Source organism: Loxodonta africana, chromosome 1 (genome assembly GCF_030014295.1).
Source record: "Loxodonta africana isolate mLoxAfr1 chromosome 1, mLoxAfr1.hap2, whole genome shotgun sequence".
Classification (NCBI taxonomy): domain Eukaryota; kingdom Metazoa; phylum Chordata; class Mammalia; order Proboscidea; family Elephantidae; genus Loxodonta; species Loxodonta africana.
This window is the reverse complement of record NC_087342.1, coordinates 118,052,606-118,074,688: the sequence shown is the minus strand read 5'-3', so window position 1 is coordinate 118,074,688 and position 22,083 is coordinate 118,052,606. Positions and strand designations below refer to the sequence as shown.

Here is a 22,083-nt window from a genome sequence, read left to right as displayed (position 1 = left end):
TACTGGAGACTAACTCCATCCTCTCTCTCTTCTTCCCACCTCTTTGGTAAAGCAACACTTGTTTTTTAGTACAACACTTACTTTCAGCTTTCTTGCCTGCCTGGAAACTATAACAATTTAAAATCAGAATCACAGCACTTTGTTACAGTTCTTAATTTACAGTAACACTCTGCTAATAAAGTCAAGAATGGTTATAATGTGTGCTTACAGAGTGACTCCTTCATCCAAAGATACATAAACATTCTACAGATGCCATCACAGAAATCCCAAAGTACTAAGAAATACAGGATTCTAATTATCTACATTTCACTAAGATCAAACCAACATAAATTAGGTCTCAGAATTTTCAACATATGCCATAACTTCTTGCTCAGAAGCCCTAATTTTGAAGAAGTCATATGTATCTTAAAAACAGACATACTCAAAGCAACACATCTATTTCCAATACTGATTAGAACCAAATATTTAAACTTGTGAAATACGAAAAAAGTTAGCATATGCTTAGCTATTTCAAGTCCTCTATCCAAACTAAAAAAAAAAAAAAGGTTTTAAATCAGTAAAACATAATTATGAAGATAGTCCATGAATAATTTAATACTTAAAGAATGTATTTGTCCAACAGCCAGGCTCACAGAGCCAGATGACACAGATAAGTATGAAGATATTTGATGGCGGGACACTCAAGGGAAAAGAAAGAGAAAATATTTCCTACTCAATCACAGTGGGCAGTAAATATTAAAACGATGAATTTTATGTTTTTCTACATTGTTATGCCTTTCAGTCGGTTCATACTCATAGCGACCCCATGTATAACAGAATGAAGCAATGGTCAGTCCTGTGCCATCCTTACAATAGTAGGCATGTTTGAGCCCATTATTGCAGCCACCTCTTATAGAGGGTCTTCCTCTTTTTCGCTGACCCTCTACTTTACCAAGCGTGATGTTCTCCTCCAGGGACTGGTCCCTCCTGATAATGTAATCCAAAAGGAGTGAAATGAAGTCTCATCATCCTTGCTTCTAAGGAGCATTCTCTCTGTACTTTTCCAAGACAGATTGTTCATTCTTTTGGTAGCTCACGGTATATTCAATATTCTTTGCAACAGCACAATTCAAAGACAACAATTCTTCTTCAGTCTTCACTATTCATTGTCCAGCTTTCATATGCATATGAGGCTATTGAAAATACCACGGCTTAGGTCAGGCACACCTTAGTCATCCAAAGTGACATCTCTTTGCTTTTTAACACTTTAAAGAAGTCTTTTGTGCAGATTTGTTTTTCTATCCATATAGCTTAATTCCACTTCTTCGCTGCTGACCTGGATTTTTTCTTGGCGGGGCGGGGGGAGGAGAGAGGGTGGGGGGAGGTAGAAGAGCAGGAATTTAAGTTGAAGAAGTCAGAAAGTAACTTAGAAAAGAGGTTTCTGTGATTTCTCACAAGGAAGGAGAAAAGGAGGAGAATATATTTGGTGATATGCATATACCAACCATATATAATCTGGGTGGTGAGCCAGAAGCCAATTCCCTTTTTACAAAATTACAATGATTTTAAAGGAAATAATAATTTACATTTTAATAATAGTAAACACTTAAAATTTGCATTCCCTTTAAAGTTTCCAGAGACCTTTTATAGTGACAATTTCATTAAAAACAAAACAAACCTCTCCCTCAAAAAAAAAAAAAAAAAAACAGTTCCCATCCAGTCAGTTCTGACTCACGGCCACCCCATGTGTGTCAGGGCAGAGCTGCTCCATAGGATTTTCATGCCAGTGATCTTTTGACAGATCACCAGGACTTTCTTCCAAGATGCCTGCCTCTGAGTGGGTTCAAGCTGCCAGCCTTTTAATTCGTAGTTGAAGGCTTAACTGTTTGCATCACCCAGGGACTCCTTTGTTATTGTTTTTAGTTGCCATTGAATTGGCTCTGACTCATGGTGATTTCTGTATAACAGAATGAAATACTGCCCCGTCGTAAGCCATCTTCACAGTTGTTGGTATATTAGAGCCCACTGTTTTTGTAGCTATTGTGTCAATCCATCTCATGAAGGATTTCCCTCATTTTTACTCACTCCTTTGCAGTCCCATTTTTCTGAGGATGAAACTGATGCTCAGTGAGTTGACCAATCCTCCCAAGATCACACAAAGCCTATCTTCTTCCCATGGCATCCTACCATGGTGTTTCTCTCATTTGCAGGAAGAAGAAAAGTTAAATGCTCCAGTACCCAGCAGCCAGAGTGGGGCCCTTAATTGGCCAGAGGACCAGGCTTATCTCCTGTCATTCAGTAAGAGGCCATGAATTGTGCAGCCTGAGTAGGAAGTGGACAATTTAGAGTGAGGAAGTCAGAAAGTGCAGAGAAGTTAAGAGTAACCAGAAAGAGACAGAGGCCAAGGTTCAGAATATCTAGAACTCACTAGAATCCCAGATCCACTGGAGCAGGACTATTGTCTGCTTCCTTTCCTGAGGAATCGTCAGTGCCTATTGCAGGGCCTGGCACAATTGTAAAAAGTAGAAGGAAAGGGAGTGAATATGGAGAGAAGAATTGGCACCATCATGAAAACACAGTGTACTCAGCATTATAGGGACAGCATGCCAGGGAATAATATTTGGATATATTAACCAGTTCTTTCTTCCCCATAGTCCTGTGTTCCCTATTCCTTCCACCAACCCAGGCAGCTAAATCCATTTTCAGGTCTCCAGGCAGGAATGTTACAGCAGAATTGCAGAGGGAAAAAGAAAAGCGCCAATTTTTTAATTTCAGTTTCAAAACAGATTTTGGGAACCCATAGCAGATATAATATTTTGGGAGAAGCTTTGGGGTTTCAAAAACCTAGAACTCAAAGCATCGAAATACATAAGGATGTATACATAGGAGAAGAAAACATAATTAGCAAGAGTGAAGAAGATATGTGAAATGTACTTAGACTGATGGGAGGGAGAAAAAGGAGGGAGCTAGAAGAGAGGGGGTGGAGGGGACGCGAAGAAGCAAGGAGATCAGTAGTCCCTGTATGTGGCTGAGAATGTTTACTATGTTCTACTTTCACAGTTGGACTAGGTTTTGTATTGATGGTGGTTAAAACCATCCCCGATAAATTTGGAGAATCAGAAATCAGAGGGTATTTAGGCACTGGATTCCCAGGTAGAAGAGGGAGAAAAGGCAAGTTTCACAAATTCCCTTGTGCCTAGCCTGGTATGGAAACATAGAAATGGCTGCTGGGAGTGTATGGTGAAATGAGCTTTGATTGTGGATCCAAGTAAAATGAAATCCTTGACAACTTCAATATTTTCTCTGTTTATTGTGATGTTGCTTATTGGTCCAGTTGTGAGAATTTTTGTTTTCTTTACATTAAAATGTAATCTCTGGGGCCACATGAACTAGAGACTTACATCATCCTGAGACCAGAAGAACTAGATGGTGCCCGGCCAGAACTGATGACTGCCCTGACAGGGAGCACAACAGAGAACCCCTGAGGGAGCAGAACAGTGGGATGCAGACCCCAAATTCTCATAAAAAGACCAGACTTAATGGTCTGACTGAGACTAGAACAATCCCAGCGGTCATGGTCCCCAAACCTTCTGTTGGCCCAGGACAGGAACCATTCCTGAAGACAATTCATCAGACATGGAAGGGACTGGACAATGGGTTGGAGAGAGATGCTGATGAAGAGTGAGCTACTTGTATCAGGTGGACACTTGAGACTGTGTTGGCTTCTCCTGTCTGGAGGGGAGATGGGAGGGTAGAGGGGGTTAGAAACTGGCAAAACGGTCACGAAAGCAGAGACTGGAAGGAGGGAGCGGGCTGACTCATTAGGGGGAGAGTAAATGGCAGTATGTAGTAAGATGTATATAAGCTTGTATGTGACAGACTGACTTGATTTGTAAACTTTCACTTAAAGCACAATAAAAATTATTTAAAAAAAATGTAATCTATACTGAAGGCTATAGTCTTTTGTTCTTCATTAGCAAGTGCTTCAAGTCCTCTCCACTTTTAGGAAGCAAGGTTGTGTCATCTGCCTATTGCAAGTTATTAATAAGTCTTCTTCCAATCCTGATGCCACATTCTTCTTCATACAGTCCAGTTTCTCAGATTATATGCTCAGCATACAGACTGAATAAGTATAGTGAAAGGATACAACCCTGACTCATGCCTTTCCTGATTTTAAACCATGGAGTATACCCTTGTTCTGTTCGAACAATTGCCTCGTTGCCTATGTACAGGTTTCACACAAACATAATTAAGTGTTCTGGAATTTCCATTCCTTGCTACATTAGCTATAATTTCTTATGATCCAATTTTTTTTTTTTTTACATAGTCAAATGCCTTTGCATAGCCAATAAAACACAGGTAAACATCTTTCTCGTATTTTCTGCTTTCAGCTAAGAACGATCTGACATCACCAATGATATCCCTGGTTCCACGTCCCCTTCTGAATCCAGTTCGAACTTCTGGTGGTTCCCTGTTGATGTACTGCTACAACCACTTTTGAATGATCTTCAGCAAAATTTTACTTGTGTGTGATATTAATGAGATTGTTTGATAATTTCTGTATTCTGTGGGATCATCTTTCTTTGGAATGGGCACAAAAATGGATTTCTTCCAGTCAGCTGGCCAGGTAGCTGTCTTCCAAATTTCTTGGCATAGATGTGTGAGCACTTCCAGTGCGGCTTCCATTTGTTGAAACATCTCAAGTGGTATTCCATCAATTCCTAGAGCCTTGTTTTTCGTCGATGCCTTCAGCGCAGCTTGGACTTCTTCCTTCAGTACCATTGGTTCTTGATCATATGCTACCTCCTGAAATGGTTGAATGTCAACCAATTCTTTTTCGTATAGTGACTCTGTGTATTCCTTCCAACTTCTTTTGATGCTTTCTGCATCGTTCAGTATTTTGCCTGTAGAATCCTTCAATATTGCAACTCAAGCCTTGAACTTTTTCTTCAGTTCTTTCAGCTTGAGAAATGCTGAGCATGTTCTTCTCTCTTGGTTTTCCAGCTCCAGGTCTTTGTACATGTCATTATAATACATTGCTTTGTCTTCTTGAGCCACCCTTTGAAATCTTCTGTTCAGCTCTCTTATGTCATCATTTCTTCCTTTCTTTCAACAGCAAACTTCAAAGTGTTTTCTGACATCCATTTTCATTTTTTCTTTCTTCCTATCTTTTTAACGACTTTTTGCTTTCTTCACGTATGATGTTCTTGATGTCATTCCACAACTCATCTCGTCTTCTGTCATTAACATTCAACGCATCAAATCTATTCTTGAGATTGTCTCTAAATTCAGGTAGGATATACTCAAGGTCATACTTTGGCTCTCGTAGACTTGTTCTAACTTTCTTCAGCTTCGACTTGAACTTGCATATGAGCAATTGATGGTCTGTTCCATAGTTGGCCCCTGGCCTTGTTCTGACTGATGATATTGAGCTTTTTCATCATCTATTTCCACATATCTTTTTTATTTGATTCCTGTGTATTTCATAGAGGAGGTCCACAGGTATAGTTGCTGTTTATGCTGCTGAAAAAAGATATTTGCAATGAAGAGGTCATTGGTCTTGCAAAATTCTACCATGCAATCTCCAGCATCATTTCTATCACAAGGGCCATATTTTCCAACCACTATTCTCTGTTTCCAACTTTCACATTCCATTCACCAGTAATTATCAATCCATCTTGATTTTATGATTGATCAACTTCAGACTGCAGAAGTTGGTAAAAATCTTCAATTTCTTCATCTTTGGCCTTAGTGGTTGGTTCATAAATTTGAATAATAGTCATAACAGCTGGTCTTCTTTATAGGCCTATAGATACTGTCCTATCACTGACATCATTGTTTTTCAGGATAGATCTTGAAATGTTCTTTTTGACAATGCTATTTTTCTTCAAATTTGTCATTCCCAGCATAGCAGAGCATATGATTGTCCAATTCAAACTGGCCAATACCAGTCCGTTTCAGCTCACTAATGCCTGGAATATTGACCTTTATGTGTTCCATTTCATTTTTGATGACTTCCAGTTTTCCTAAATTCATACTTCAGACACTCCATGTTCCGATCATTAATGGATTTTGCAGCTGTTCTCATTTTGAGTCATGAGACATCAGCAAATGAAGATACTAAAGCTTGACTCCATCCACGTCATTAAAGTCAATGCTACTTTGAGGAGCTCCAACCTGAGGGGCTCATCTTCTGACTCTACAGCAGACAATGTTCCACTGCTATTCATAATTTTTTCACTGGCTAATTTTTTCAGAAGTAGACCTCCAGGTCCTTCTTCCTAGTGTGTCTTAGTCTGGAAGCCCAGCTGAAACCTGTTCACCATAGGTGGCCCTGCTGGTATTTGAAATACTGGTGGCATAGCTTCCAGCATCACAGCAACACGAAAGCCAACACAGTATGGCCAACTGACAGACTCTTGGGGAGTTATCTAATTAGTTGGCAGGTAATTGTTATAGTATTATTTTAGAATCCTATTTATTTCTCTAAGGTTAGTAATAAAGTTCTCATTTTTATTTCTCATTTTACTTACATAACTTTTTTTTGGTCAGTCTAGCTTAAGATATTTCAGTTTTATTTTCTTCCCTTTTCTTTATTATTGTTTATTATCCTATCTTATGTCCCTTCATAGCTTTATTATTTTCTTCCTTCTGCTAGTTTTGGGTTTAGTAGCTATTTGTTTTTTAGTGACTAAACTGTTTTTGTATAGTCTTTTTTCTTTTTCATGTGCAGTCTCTGTTTTTTTAATTCATCTAGTGTTTTAACAGAGATTTTCCTGAATGCCAGGAGCCCAAGAGAAAGAAAGAGAGAAGAAGGAACAAAGAAAAAGAGAAAGAAAGAAAAAAGTCTCTCAGTCTACAGATTGTCTCTGTGATGGAGCACTCCTTCAATACTTAGCCTTAATCTTCACTTCCTGCTTGCAATGATCCTAGAGACCAACTTGTGGTAAAAATTTAGGATGGTTTCAGATCTTTTCTGAACATGCAACCTGCTTTATGGAAATGTATGTGGTTTTCTAAATTCCCAGGATCTTTTGAATGATTTAATTTCCCAAAGAAATTCTCCCCAGTTTTTTATCTCATACTTTCAAGTGCTCTATTGTATGCCTTAATCACAATATTTTGCCCCAGGAAGATGCATGTTATTTGTTTGCCTTAAAATGTTTTTGAGATGTTCCTCCACTCTTTCTCCAAGTGAGTACCAACTTAGGTAAAACAAAGACAAGCTCCTTGCATCAGTCCTTCAGGCAGCTCCCAGATAGGCCAGACCAGGGAAACACAATTCTTTCTAAATAAGGTCTACTAAGGTCTACTTTGCTCTCTCTGGAACCAGGGACCAGGGACACACACTGGCAACACAGGCTATCGTCTCCAAGACTGCTGCTGAGCTGGGGAATGGTAAGGCAAGAGCAGATAAAAAATGTCATGGGGTTTTCCTACCATTTTTAAGTGGTCTTTTTTTGATTCAGTGTTTGCTTTGTTGTTCTAAACCTTTACCTATCTTCCAGAATTTTGTCAAAGTCGATTCTGATAGCTTTTGCTTGAATTTTCAATGTTTCTGTAAAAGGACAGGACCCTGGAGCTGTCTACTCCATTATTTTGCTGAAGTTGCCCCCGCGTACTTAATTTTGAACAGAAAATATCTCTCCTCCCAGAGTTTTCAGTTTAGGCATGATAAAATTATAGTTATTCAAAGGCAAACAGTGACAATAAATTTCACTAGTAATTTCTCAGTCATCTACAAATAGGAAGTTATTTTTAAAGAAATAAAAAAGTCATAATAATAACAATAAAATTCTCTAAAGGAACCCCCCCCCCAAAAAAAACACACATGCACAAACATCATAGTGAACTCTATGGAGATTATAATAATAATACTAATCTCCATTGAGCTTACTATGTTCCAGTAATAATTAAAGGCATAAACACATATTTTCAGGGTAAGAGAGAACCTTTAATAGCACCTAGTACAACCCCCTCATCTTGCAGATGAAGATAATAATGTCCAGGATAGGGAATAACTTCATCTAAGAGCCTGCATTGTAAGAATTACTATATAGACTGCCACATTTTTAAATTTCTCTTCTAGTTGCTTGTCTTGAAACCTAGTTATTGGAGAAATACACAAAGAAGGGATAAATGTCTAGAAAGGCGTAGAAGCCATAATTTTGCTGGTACATCTGGAGCCACTGAAAATGTATGTCCCAAAAAAGAAAATATATGTCCCTTTCAAACAGGGCTATGATTATGAGTAGAGGCTATATGGGATATTATTTGAGATGTAAGAAATTCCTTAAATGAAGCCTTACCTCCTTGGTGTAAATCAAAGAAGGAAAATTTCTTAATTAAAACACATACACACGAAAGGGCAGCTAATCAATGTTTTTTAAACTAAAATGCCCCTGGCAGAGATAAACTATTGAGTTTTATTAGTCATAATGTTCTTGGAGCTGGAAAAGGACCAAGAGATGGTCTAGTCCAGGGTTTCTCAACCTCAGCACTATTGACATTTTGGACTGGATAATTCTTTGCTGAAAAGAAGGATCTGTTTTGTGAATTATAGGATGTTCAGCAGCATCCTTGGCCTCTACTCATAGATGCCAGCAGCACCTCCACAGTGGTGAAAATCAAGAACGTCTGTGACAAATCTCCCATAGTTGAGAGCCACTGGTATAGTCCAATCTCCTCATTTCACCAATGAGGTTCAGTTTCACAAATACGCCGAGTATGTCTTATGCACCAGGCACTTTGTTGGGCAAGTCCCCCGAAGAGGCTGGGAGCTGACTCACATTTCAGATCTCTTTCTGCAAACCAAGCTCCCCTAGTTTAACTTTGGTTCAATTACACATCAAAATAAATGAGATCATCAGATCCTGCCAGAATGTGGGTTCTAAAATGGGGAGATGAAACTAGTTTGTCCGTTTTTGTTATTGAGTGCCATCCAGTTGATTCCAACTTAGAACGACCCCATGTGACAGAAAAGAACTGCCCCATAGGGTTTCCTGGGATGTGATCTTTATGGGAGCAGATTGTCATGCCTTTTCTCCCATGGAGCACCTGGGTGAATTCGAACTTCCTACCTTTCAGTTAGCAACTGAGGGCTTAACCATTGTGCCACCAAGGTACCTTAACACCTGCAAGGGGCCAGTGCGCAACCACATGCAAATAATGAGAGCCCTGGTTGCACAGTGGTTAAGTGTTCAACTGCTCACCAAAAGGTCAGCAGTTAGAATCCACCAGCCACCCCTTGGAAACCCTATGGGGCAGTGAGTCGGAACTGAATTAAAGGCAGTGGAGTTTTAATACTTCCGGGAAACCATTTAGCCTAAGATTGAGAAAAAAGTTCCTATTTTTTTTTAACTTACCAAATAGAATAAATATCATATATACTTGCTTTTATTTAAGCAAGTAAAATATGCTAAGCCTTCCAACTTTACTATGAAACAAGATAAAGATAACTGACAAGCCAATTCCTGGTAAGCTGTTTATTTTCTTGGCAGATGTAATTTTTTATTTTCATGGAAAAGTAGAATTAAAATAATCAGAAATCTAAAGGTTCATAAGACAAATTAATACTTGAGTGTGGCTACAATAGAAAAAAAAAATTTCACTTAGGCTGTCCATATTTAGAAATTAGAATATTAGCTTGAAAACTCTAAAAATGTGTCCATTCTGCCATCCCTGAAGAATCATCAGTTTTAAATTTACAAATTTACTAGAGACCTTCTGTTATGGGTTGAATTGTGTCCCCCCAAAATGTGTATCAATTTGGCTAGGCCATGATTCCCAGTATTGTGTGGTTGTCGTACATTTTGCGTTCTGATATATTTATCCCATGTGTTGTAAATCCTAATGTCTACGATGTTAATGAGGCAGGATTAGAGGCAGTTATGTCAGTGGGACAGAACTCAATCTACAGGATTAGGTTGTATCTTGAGTCAATTTCGTTTGACATATAAAAGAGAGAAGTGAGCAGAGAGAAGTGGGACCTCCTACTACCAAGAAAGAAGAACCAGGGATAGAACAACCGAAGAACTTGGGGCCCCTGTGCTGAGAAGCTCCTAGGCCAGGGTAAGATTGATTACAAGGACCTTCCCCCAGAGCCAACAGAGAGAGAAAGCCTTCCCCTAGAGATGGTACCCTGAATTTGGACTTCTAGCCTCGTAAACTGTGAAAGAATAAATTCATCTTCGTTAAACCCATTTACTTGTGGTATTTCTGTCATTGCAGTACTAGATAATGAAGACAACTTCCTTGGCATGCTGCCTTTGAAAAAGAGAAAAATACATTTCATTTTTTCAAAAATATATCCTGTTTTCTTTTTTTTCTATATCTGCCTTCATTATACTGGTCTTAGTTTTTCATAGTCTGAGCTTTTCAAGCCATCTTTCCTTTTGTAATGGAATTTTAAAAACAGTTTATTTCCCCAGCTTTAGCTTTCTGCTTTTTTTTTTTTACCTTCTATTTGTAGCTCTTTTCATTTAGATTTATTGTTTTCTCTGCCTAAAGTACCAACTTAAAATTACTTTATCTTGAATCACAGAGAGAAAAAGTTCCCAACTCTCGTCACATAACTCATCTTCAAACTCACATATCTTGCAGTGACCTTTACACGTGTCATCATTTCAAGTCTATGCTAGTCTCACTCACATTTAAAAATATATAATAATCTCCCTCATGTTTGGAGATTATAAAATGTGTTTCAAACACATCAATCTTAGCATTTATACTCAAAGAAAAACCCAATATTTACTATGTCTTCCTCTATGTAGTCTACGTTAATTCCACTTTTTATGAGTCAAAGAAAACACACAGTAGAGAAGAGAAAATCACAAGCCCCTCAGTTTGATTGCATTTCCTAACCATGAATACTAATAATTTCCCTCAAAATCATTTTAAGGCAGTTGTTGGATTGAAGAGTATAGGTAGGGTGGGAGGGGATCATGGTAGACAGCGTCCTGCGAGAGGGAGTGACATATTGACTAGTTTTACCAAAAGTGTCTTATATATTATAAGACAAAACTATGTCAAAATAAATTATTGTCATCTATAGTTTTATTCACAGATGTTGATTCAACGTTCAAAGAGAAGGTATAGTATACTTTTATGATGGAAAACAAAGAAGTATATATGTTTTTCTTTCCAAAAAGTATAAATGCTTTAACTTTCTAATCTCTGAATCACATTTATTTTGGATATTATTTGAAATTATTTTTACACAGTTGCTTTCTCTCTTTCAAAATTCTCATTACTCTTTAATGCTTTTGGATAAAAGCAGAATAGAATTTTAGAAAATTCGACTTTAACAAGGACTTGTTTTAAAACTGTATACTTTATGAGAGAGGTTGTAAATACGGCAGTGGCCAATCCCTCTTGATTAAAGATATGTAAAGGTCATCAGAAGTTACCAGAACATAGAAGGATCCATTTGCGTAAAACTTTTAAATCGTCACTGTTTCCTAGTAGATTGAGGTATACTAAGAGACTACATAAGGAGCCCTGGTGGTGCAATGGTTAAAGCACCCTGCTGCTAACTGAGAAGTCGGCAGTTCAAACCCACCAGACACCCTGCAGGAGAAAGATGTGGCAGTCTGCTTCCATAAAGATTATGGCCTTGGAAACCCTATGGGGCAGTTCTACCTTGTCCTATACGGTCACTACGAATCAAAATCGACTCAATGGCAACCAGTTTAAGAGGCTACATGGAGTCACTATGAGTTCAAAATTGATTTGATGGCACCCAACAACAATAAGAAGATACTACAAATTCACTATTTGTTAAGCAACTAATGTTTCAGAGACCACTATGATAGAAGTGGTCAATGGTCTACTTTATGTGCTTGTTTTTTTGTTTCTTTTGGGTTTTTTGTTTGTTTGTTTTAAGCAAGTAAAAATCTTTTTAAGATTCTTGACCTACATATGGCAAGTGAAGAAAGGCAGATAAAGAAGTCTCCTTTATCAATGTAGACAACTGCAACAGAAAATCCCAATGCTGTAGTTCCAATCTCCCATTTTTGATGTGTATACTAGGTCAAGATAAACTAAAACAGTAGCACCTGGGGTCTTAAAATCTTGTGAGCAGCCATCTAAGATATATTTACTGGTCCCACCCCATCTGGAGCAAGGGAGAATGAAGAAAGCCAGAGATGCAAGGGAAAGATTAGTCCAAAGCACTAATGGACCACAACTACCACGGCCTCCACCAGACTGAATCCAGCACAACTAGATGGTGCCCAACTACCACCACTGACTTCTCTAACAGGGATCACGATAGAGGGTCCCAGACAGAGCTGGAGAAAAATGTAGAACAAAATTCTAACTCACAGAAAAAGATCAAACTTACTGGTCTGTCAGAGACTGAAGAAACCCCAAGACTAAGGCCCCAGACACCCTTTTAACTCTGTACTGAAGTCACTCCAGAGGGTCACCCTTCAGCCAAAGATTAGACAGGCCTATAAAACAACCAATAACACATGTATTTCAACCATGTATATGAGACTAAATGGGTACACTAGCCCAGAGGCAAGGACAATGGAAAGGTGGACGAATAGAAATGGGGAACCCAAGGTCGAGAAGGGAAGAGTATTGAGAGTGCTTAAACATTGCAGGGTTGGCAACCAATGTCACAATACAATGCATGTGTAAATTGTTTCATAAGACACTAATTTGTTCTATAAGCTTTCACATAAAGTACAATTTAAAAAAAGATAAACTAAAGCCAAAATAAAGGTGAAATCTTAAGTTTGAAGAGGGAAGCCTATTTGATTACATCCTGGAGGAAAAAGCAAGTATTGTCTCTAAAGTAAAAACTGAAAAAATAACTGTGATGGTTAAGACTGTGTGTCAGCTTGGCTGGGCCATGGTTCTCAGTGTTTATATGTGATCGCTCCCATGATCGAATCTGCTTTGAGTGGCCAATCAGTTGAAAGGTATTTTCCTCAGGGGTGTTTGCATTTGAGTATAAGCAGACATTCTGGCTTTTTTGCTCACTCTGGATCCTGCGGCTGCCTCCTGTTCATCTGACCTCTGGTTCTTGGGACTTGAGCTATATCAGCTTATCTGCAGATCTTGGAGTTTGTCAATCTTCACAGCCTGAGAGCAGGAGCCCTGCTCTCCAACCTGCCAATCTTGGGTTCACCAGCCCCTGCAGCTACATGAATCTAGAGAAGCCTCTATCTTGATCCATGGACTTGGGACGTTCCAGCCTCTATGATCATGAGTCCTTTCCTTGATATAAATCTTTCTATATATATATCTATACGCTTTACTGGTTTTGCTTCTCTAGAGAACTCAGCCGAAGACAATAATTTATTATGTTAATGATAAATTATCTATCATATAAAATACATAACCTGTTCATGATAAATTGTCTATTACATATAGTAGCAGGCAGAAAGGAAGGGAGGAAGGGACAAAAAAAAGGAAGGGAGGGAGGAGGAGAGAGAGGAAAGGAGAAAGAGAGAAAAGTAGGAAAGGAAGAAGGGAGGGATGGAAATTTAAAAAAAAAGAAAATAGAGAAAAGAAAAACTCACAAAGATCTCATTACTTGACTAAACAAAATCAACATGATAAAATTTGGAGAAGCCAAATCTCTAGTCTTAACCCTTCCAAAAGAAATGTAACACTTGAATGAATTTTGGTTTCTCTCTCCTTTAAACAATCTGGCAACTCACTTAATCATTTCTAGACCTAAAAATGTTAATTTAAACATTTTGAACAACAAAATGTTTCTTAATAAAAGGCCAGCAATGATTTTAAAAATACTTTTATGACAAGGAAAATGAGACATTTTGATTGAGAAACAATTGTTTAAAAGGGGGTAATCTGTGGCAAAGCCAGAGTCACTCAGATTAAAAGGCAGTATTGTCAATTTCATCTTATGTGAAAAATGGGGATTTGCTCTGTAATATTAACATGTGGGTGACATAAGGAAGTTTAAGGTCATGGCTGAAACATAACTTGATCAATCATTAGATCTGAATCTGAAAGTCACCCATGTAATCACCAAAGTTGAACGTCAAACACAGTTTGGGAAGGAAAGAAGGCAAGTGAAATGTGTTAGAAATTCATATGAAAACAAGGAATGAATTTACGCCCACTCCTCACTTATCAACATGGTTAGGTTTGAAAGAACAGGTCGTTATGTGAAAATCAGCATTTTGCACAAATGGGGAATGACCACATCAGATCACATAATGGAGGATGACTATATCATTACATAAGTGTCAGTATGTCATTACCCAACCCAAAAAGCCACTGCAGTTGAGTTGATTCCAACTCATAGCGACCCTGTAGGTTTTCCAAAGCTATAAATCTCTACAGAAGCAGACCGCCACATCTTTCTCCCGTGGAGCTGCTGGTGATTTCAAACTGCTGACCTTTCAGTTAGCAGTCAATCACCTTAACCACTGTGCCACCAGGACTCCTTTTACATCATTATATAACTGCCAAATTGCTTCACTACATAACTGCCAAATTATTACATCATTACATAACTGCCAAACCACTGAGAATCAAGGCCCAGCTAAGCTAACATGTAACCTTAACTATCACAGCCAGCATTACTCTCACCTCATAACTAGACGTTCGTTACTGCCAGACATACATCATTAATGCACAAAATAATTGCATAGTAGATTTTTTACTATTGTAAATGCAAAATATTGAATAACAAGATAGTTGATAAGTGAGGAGTGGGTGTGCTACAATGAAGAAAATCCCCTATAATTACCCTTTCATGTTCTCTGTGAGGTGGTGAGGAGAATATTCTCTAAATGGTCATTTTCACACAAAAACACCTTCTCTCCCAGTGAAACAAGTTAAGGAAAATAAAATTAAGAGGTATACATGCTGGGAAGCCCTATTTCTCATTTTAAAAAAAAGGAAATCATTTCCTGGAAAATCAAATGAAATAAAAATATTGTCCCTATAATTCAATCCAAAAATGTTTTTTTATATATTTCTCAAGGGCTTTAAGAAGGTAATGGCATATCTAATATCAGGGGTTGAATTACTAATTCATAAAGAAAGACAGAGAAAGATTATTTTGCATAACACACATACAATTGCTTTTTTATATTAAGTTGATAGTATTCAATGAAGAAATCATCTTTTTCTAATTAGATACATTAAATGACCAGAAAACAATCAATACATTTTACAAACTCACATGTAGTCAGAATAAACTAAAAATGATTCAGCTCTTTAGTATCTTCATTCTCACCTGTGAATTGATTTTGGGAGCCACTCTGTCTTCTGGATGCCCATTTGGCCAATCAGTTCTGTTAATTATTTTCCAACTCTGCCTTTAATTATCAATGGGAATACCCTGCTTCAAAGCACATCCCCACAGTTCTAAATCCACATGTGGGGTGTAAGGATATTTTGTAATAACACAAAAGAGCCACAAAATTGGTATAATAATGCATTTAATGGTTATTTTAGAAAAAGTATAACCTTAATTCTGAAGAGATTTTGTGAAAAATCCATCTGATATAGAATAATGGTTCCTGAGCTACGCCATTTTGATGTAAGAGTTGTTGACTAATAAAGTCTGGATTACTTGGTTATGCATTTGGTTTCAAACTTTGCTTTTAGTACTCAGAGGCTGTTTCCAGGCAGACTGTCAGTTCATTATCAGTTCAATAGGCTGCCCAGTAGTACCTTTTTGAGCTACAGTAAATACATTTCTGTCTGGTCTCATCATCTTTAGTGTCTGAAATTTTATAACAGAGAGTTTTGAAATCATATTTTATGGCAGTGAAGCTGCTAAGGAAAATTTATTGACTTAACAATCCCATCAAACATCTGCTGTCATGTGGAACAAGCCCCAGTACAAGGCAGATTAGTAAATACGAGCTGCTTCAATTTGGCCCAACTGTTTGGCTAAAGAATTTTCCATTACATGGGTGGGTGAGATCAACTGAGTTTGGAACCATTCAATTTATTCTGTGGCAGCAGTCTAAGAGAACACAACAGAGACTAGTACAGAATTTGAGTGTGCTCTCTTCTGTTGTGGTTCAAATGAAGTAGCAATGTTTTGATGATAAATTGTTATTGCTCAATTTATTTTTTTAAGTCGATCTTAGCAACTACTCTTGTGGGCTCTCTTTGATATCAGAAAAAATAAAGCTCCTATAAATTCATTGTAGATTCTGGACCCAATGAGATGGTAGTTAGAGCTCTATATAAAGAGGCCAGTTGATAGTATGTGCAGTTTTCCAGGTGTGCTGCAGCCTCAAGGTTTCATTATGTTTTCCCTGTCATGTAAGGTCAATGACGAAGACCAGAGGATGTTTGAAATTTGCTTTTACATAATATGCTAGACTTCTTTCTATTCTGACAGTCTGCAGACTCCTGTTCCACACTCAAGTTGGGATACAAACAAAAATAAACTGATGGAAAAAAAATGTAAAAATTAGATTATGTCTGTGATACCTTAATACTTGCAAAAGAGATCAAGTTTTCAGCAAATTATCTGGAAATACATAGATTTATATTATAACATAAATAGAGATTTAAAGTTGCTTTTATAGTCAGGAAACACAATAACAAGAAATGCTCTTAACGAGGATTTCCTGCATTCAAAAATGGAATTTATCATTTCAGAAGACAGTAAAAAGTAAATGGTAATAAATTACCAGTAGGTTAACTTGATATTCTACAAGGAATCTTGTTTGAAATAAAATGCATAAATTATACTAACAAAAAAGAATGAAAATATAATTTCCAGCAGTATTATATATATTTTGAAGAATGTAGGCTACATGGATAACATGTGAAATTTATTTTACTGTGGGCATTTTATTTTTCACATAAATACTAGATTATCCTTTTACACTTTTTATAATGATCTCCTACTCTCCAAAATTTCATGTTAAGTCTCTGAAATGCTAGTGTCTTGCAAGCAATAGGTATTTAATAAGTGTTCTTGACGATGATGGAGATATGCATTCCTAACAGGAATTTCCATTTCTGTTATATGTGGAATTAGTGAAGACGATTCTATGAATCAATAAGATTTCTCTGTTTAAATTGAGGGCAACATTTAATTCCATAAGATGAAAACAGCTGCCTGAATTATTTATTTTCAATGATTTTTAGTTCTTATCTTCTAAAAAAAATTCAAACTTATCTCAATCATAGCAGTCTTCGCAAAGTATACATAGATACATAGAAACTATTTTCCTCTCCATTTTATAAACATAAAAACTATGGCTAATCATGAAAATATATTTATAATGAATTTTTTCTAGGCCATATAAGGATTTCAGACCCAGTCAAGGTTAATAATACATTTTTAAGTAATCTAAATTTTAGAGTTTAAAGGGTCCTTAATAGTCACCTAATTTAAATGTGTCCTCTTACAGATTAAGAAACTGAACCCTAAAAAGATGAAATGAGTTACCCAGTATCTTAGAGCTAGTATATGGCAGATGTTAATACAAATGTGAAGGACTTTTGCCAGCGGTGACTAATGTTCCAAACATTGTATCTCTTTAAAGGGAATCAACATTTTAGAAATAAAAATACAAAATCTGCCTGCCCCATCCAACCAGTAATTTCATGGATTTTATAGAGAGTAATTTCTTGATCCTGAAGCAAAACCAGCACTAAGTAGAAAAATTTTAGGAAAAAGAAATGTTGCTATGTTTTAAAATACCATCCTGGGAATTTATTAGAATTCCTTCTTCTTATAAAAACGTTAACCTTTTTATTACCAAAGGTACTATAATCAAATGGACATTTTTCTCACACATACTATATTCATAGAGGCATCTCCATATTTTATAAAGTCATATATCAAAACATCAAATATTTTCTCACGTGTATGCTCACCTGCTCGGAAAAGAGGTCACTGTCATCTTCCAGGTATTTACTAAAAGGGTTGGGTTCATAGATTTCCTCTTCTTTTTTCAGGAAAATTTTGGATTTTACAGGAACTGGGCGAATTACTCCAGGCTTAGTCTTCATCAAGTAAATTTAAAGAGAGAGATAAACACTATTAAAATGAATATACGTATTATTATGTCCTTCAAATGTTTTTTTTCACTAAAATTTAAATTTTTTAATTTTAAAGTGATTTTACAAATTCACAAAAAGAGCCTGAATATCAAATTATTTTAACTAATGCAACTTTAGTCTGAAGTTGATTGTTATAGCAACTGATTCATAATGATCCACTGTTGTGATGTTCAAAATGCAAAAACTTCTTCGTTCATCTAGTCATAAGGGCTCCTCTATCCGTTAGTGCATAAGGTCAACAAATATTTTATTTGATAAATATTCATTGTGATGAGCAGAATTCCGGGCATATTAAGATAGACAAATTTGGCACATCCACCAAGCCCATAACCACTTCCTTTTTTCTGGTATCTGTCTCTATGCCCCCAAATCTACAGGGCTGAACCCCCAGAATCCATGTTTACATCATGCGTGATGGAACCAGGGGTGGCCTTCTGACCTAAGTTGGGGCATGGAGGCAAACAGATTGTCTCTTTTCAATAACTTAGGAAGGTTGAAAAAATACCAATTTGGGAGCCATGGGAAAGACTTAATTTGCCAGAAAAAGCAGATTTTCCAAAATCAAGAAGGAGAGAGCAAAGTTCATGAGGAGGCCTCACCCAGAGATGAGAGATACTTGCAGACTTTCCAGAATACAATCACAAAGCATCCCTGGGAATCAGCTGAATTTCCTGCCTGACGTTCTCTAAGACTTCCCTTTGCTTTTACACTAGTTTCCTCTTTTCATATTATACAAGTTTACTTCTATAAGTTGCAATCAGAAGAGTTTTAGCTAATATACCAGTCACCTAGGCGTCATAAACTTGTCCATTTGACAAAAAAAAAAAAAGAAGCAGCAGCCGCAGGGACAGTGAAAGAGATATCTAGTTTGGGGCAGTGTTAAAATGATGTTTCACCAACCCAAAATCTTGTTACTCTATAAAATGTCACAAAATGATTGATGTTTGCAAAAACATTCCAAACACACAAGAATAATTCTATAAAAAGTTGTGATACTCCTTCTGCTGAAACACTGTGCAGTAATCACTCTTCTCAACCCCATTTCCTTTCAGAAAATACTAAATTAGCTCTACTTAGTTAATGTTGGTGCTCACAAGTTAAGGCTTCAGGGACTACATCTATCTCTCTGCTCTATAAAACCCCTGATACACTTTGAGTCTTGAATAAATGTCACTTTGCAATACTTTTTTCTATTGATATTTTCCCGGTTGTCTTTCATATGTATGCCAACTGGGGAAATACAGATTGAGAAAAGCCTGTATCTTCCCCAGGCTGAGAAAAATCTCTTACTTAAGAAACTCTGATTTCTCTACCAAGGGGAAAAAAATGAGCAAATAACATCCAATTATGCATGAATTCACGCACTGTAGTTGAGTATACATATGAGAGCAGTATTTCTCTAGAAATCCTAGCATAAGAATGAAGCTCTGGTAGTTACCAATTTCTACAGCCACCTGTAATAAGTGAGGTGCCCGCTATCTGGGCCACGATCCTAAGTTTTCCAGACTTTCTCTTTCTCATTTGACTGCCACTTTCATTTCTCCTTCCTTCTGCTCTTACTCCTACTTCTTCCTGTTTCCTACCTCTTTGTAGGCAGAAAATCTATAAAAAGAACTTCAGTACTCAGGGCTTACCAGGTTCTGAAACCAACATGGAACTTTAGGTGCTAAGCTTGGTGGCAATATAAAGAAAAGGGAAAACAGAGAGAAGGAATCTCACCAGGAGTGCTTGATATGCTGGAGGAATCCCTGTGCCAGAAAAATATGATTGCCCGATCCCTGGGCTGTTAGCAGTCTCTGCTTTTGGTTACCCTGGCCTGAAGCCTCTCACCCACTTCATCTCTCTTGGGACCAGCCCCCTCCAGGGTGAGACCAGAAAGAAAAACTCCTAGTTGGATGACAACCACCTTCAGTATCAAAATCAGTTACTGACGATTCATATCTGTTCTTCTACCAGTCTTTATGCTTCTTAGTTTCTATGAATTTCCTGGATTTGATGGTTGTCTAGCAATTTGACAACAGTTCTTGCCCTATTTTTCTAGTCTTCAGATTTTCCACATTCCCTCTCCTTGGACTCTGTGTCCCCAGGCTTGGTTTAAGTGAAGTTTCCAAGTCTTCTTCATTCTTGCTTGCTTACTGGCTCTTGATACTGTTGTTCTGACTCTTACATTGTCTACATCATCTCTTTCCTTGGGCCTGGTTTTGCTCTTGCACCTTAACTTACTGTCATCTAGTAGTCAGTATTACATAGGCATGAAAACCAACTCAAGACAAAAGAAGACTAGACAAAGTTTGCCTTTAACATTGTTCACATGTCCCATCGTATGAATTTTAACTGTGTACTCCACACCCAACTATCTCTCAGTATTTGGTCAAGTTGAAAAATGAACCCTGGTGGTGCATGCACTCTCTATAAACCATTGTACACCAACAAATCATGTTCATGGCATCCTCTGTGCCTTGCTCATGCCATTCCCCGTGTTTCAAAATCAGCATTCCTCTTGTGGACTCACTGCAGGTTAATGACATCATAATTCTCTCAGACACCCAGATTCCATATCTCAGCTATATGAGACCAGGCTTAATATTTTACATAAATTATCTCATCAATTCATCACGAACAACCCTTTGAGGAGCTTAGAGAGAACAAGTCACATGCCAAAGTCATACAGCTCATATATGGAGATGTTAAGATTTAAGTCCAGATCTGGTATGATCATCAATCCCATGATCTTAATTACTTTCATGCCTGTTCCACAGATAGATGAATGGATGGATGGACAGATAGAAGGATGGACAGAGACAGACAGATGACAGACAGACAGATAGATATCAAGTTCTACTATTTCTTAAATTTTTGATTGCTCTTAAATTTATTGCTTCTGTTTTATTTCCACACCAATTGCCACATCCTAGATTTGACCATTGTTACCCCATTCTGTGTCATTTTACTTTTCTCCACATTTTGGGGATATCCTGTTTTTTCCACTTTAGGACGGGATGATTGCTTTGGGAGGAATTTAGTCCTGCTAAATGCAGTTTTTCTTTTCTTAAATGTAGAAATGTTCCTGCCAAAAGAGCATTTCTGAAACACTGTAGGACCTGATGTCGTCCTGCTCATTACACATAGCCACACAATCACCCTCCTCCCTACACATACACACACACACACACACACACACTCCAGCACTCCAGCTCCTAAACAACTGTGTAGTTAGAATGGCCAAGACACCAAAGCACTGCATTTACACTAATGTCTCTCTGGACTTCATCGAAAATCCACTTCCAAGAATCAGCATGATATTGGTGGTAGGAAAGAACCAAGGAGAGAGATTTTAGCCTTTCCAATACCATCAATAGACTCTATGATCTTGTAAAAGCCATTGGAACCTGTCCTGGCCTTCTGCCAAAGGGTTATAATTCTAACCACAATTAGGTCCTTAAATGATGGGTAATGCCATATTTTATAACATGCCTTTCTGCCCCCTCAGGATTTATATTCCGTAGAGTTATTGCATAAGGCTTGTTCTGCATTCAAACACATCATCTAAACAAGGGTCTCAAAGTGTTGCTGGCACACATAAAGCTTTCTTGATATACTAGTTCATTTCCTCTCTGCTCTTCCTAATACTTAGTTCCTTGATGTCAGATGACCATGTAATCTACACTTGCTAATGGCTAAATTGCAACACAGAGTAACTCAATGACTCTAACCAAATAACGATATAAATGGTTAATGTTCTTGACGGCTAACGGAAAGGCTTAAGGTTTGCATTCACTAAGAGGCACCTAGGAAGAAAGGCCTGGTGATCTAATTCTGAAAAATCTGTTGCTGAAAACTCAATGGAGTATAGTTCTACCCTGACACATATGGAAGCACCATGAGTTGAAATTGACTTGATGGCAACTAGTTTGGGGTTCTTTGGCTAGCACTTCCCTACTGAGAGCACGGTCTGGAGATCAGCAGAATCAAGGTCACCTGAAAACCTGTTTTAAAAAAAGCATCACCGTTGAGTTGATTTGACTCATAGTGACCCTAGGACAGAGTTCAAACTGCCCCCATAGGGTTTCCAAGGCTGTA

At 37.5% G+C, this 22,083-nt stretch overlaps 1 protein-coding gene across 1 annotated transcript in view; it reads right to left on the bottom strand.

The window, feature by feature from the left end:
* MLIP (muscular LMNA interacting protein) overlaps positions 1-22,083 on the bottom strand; it is a 147,915-nt gene that overhangs the window by 43,661 nt on the left and 82,171 nt on the right. The window contains exon 12 of the mRNA XM_023544748.2: positions 17,818-17,946. Coding sequence (XP_023400516.2) covers positions 17,818-17,946 — 129 coding nt within the window. The remainder of the gene's footprint in view (positions 1-17,817; positions 17,947-22,083) is intronic.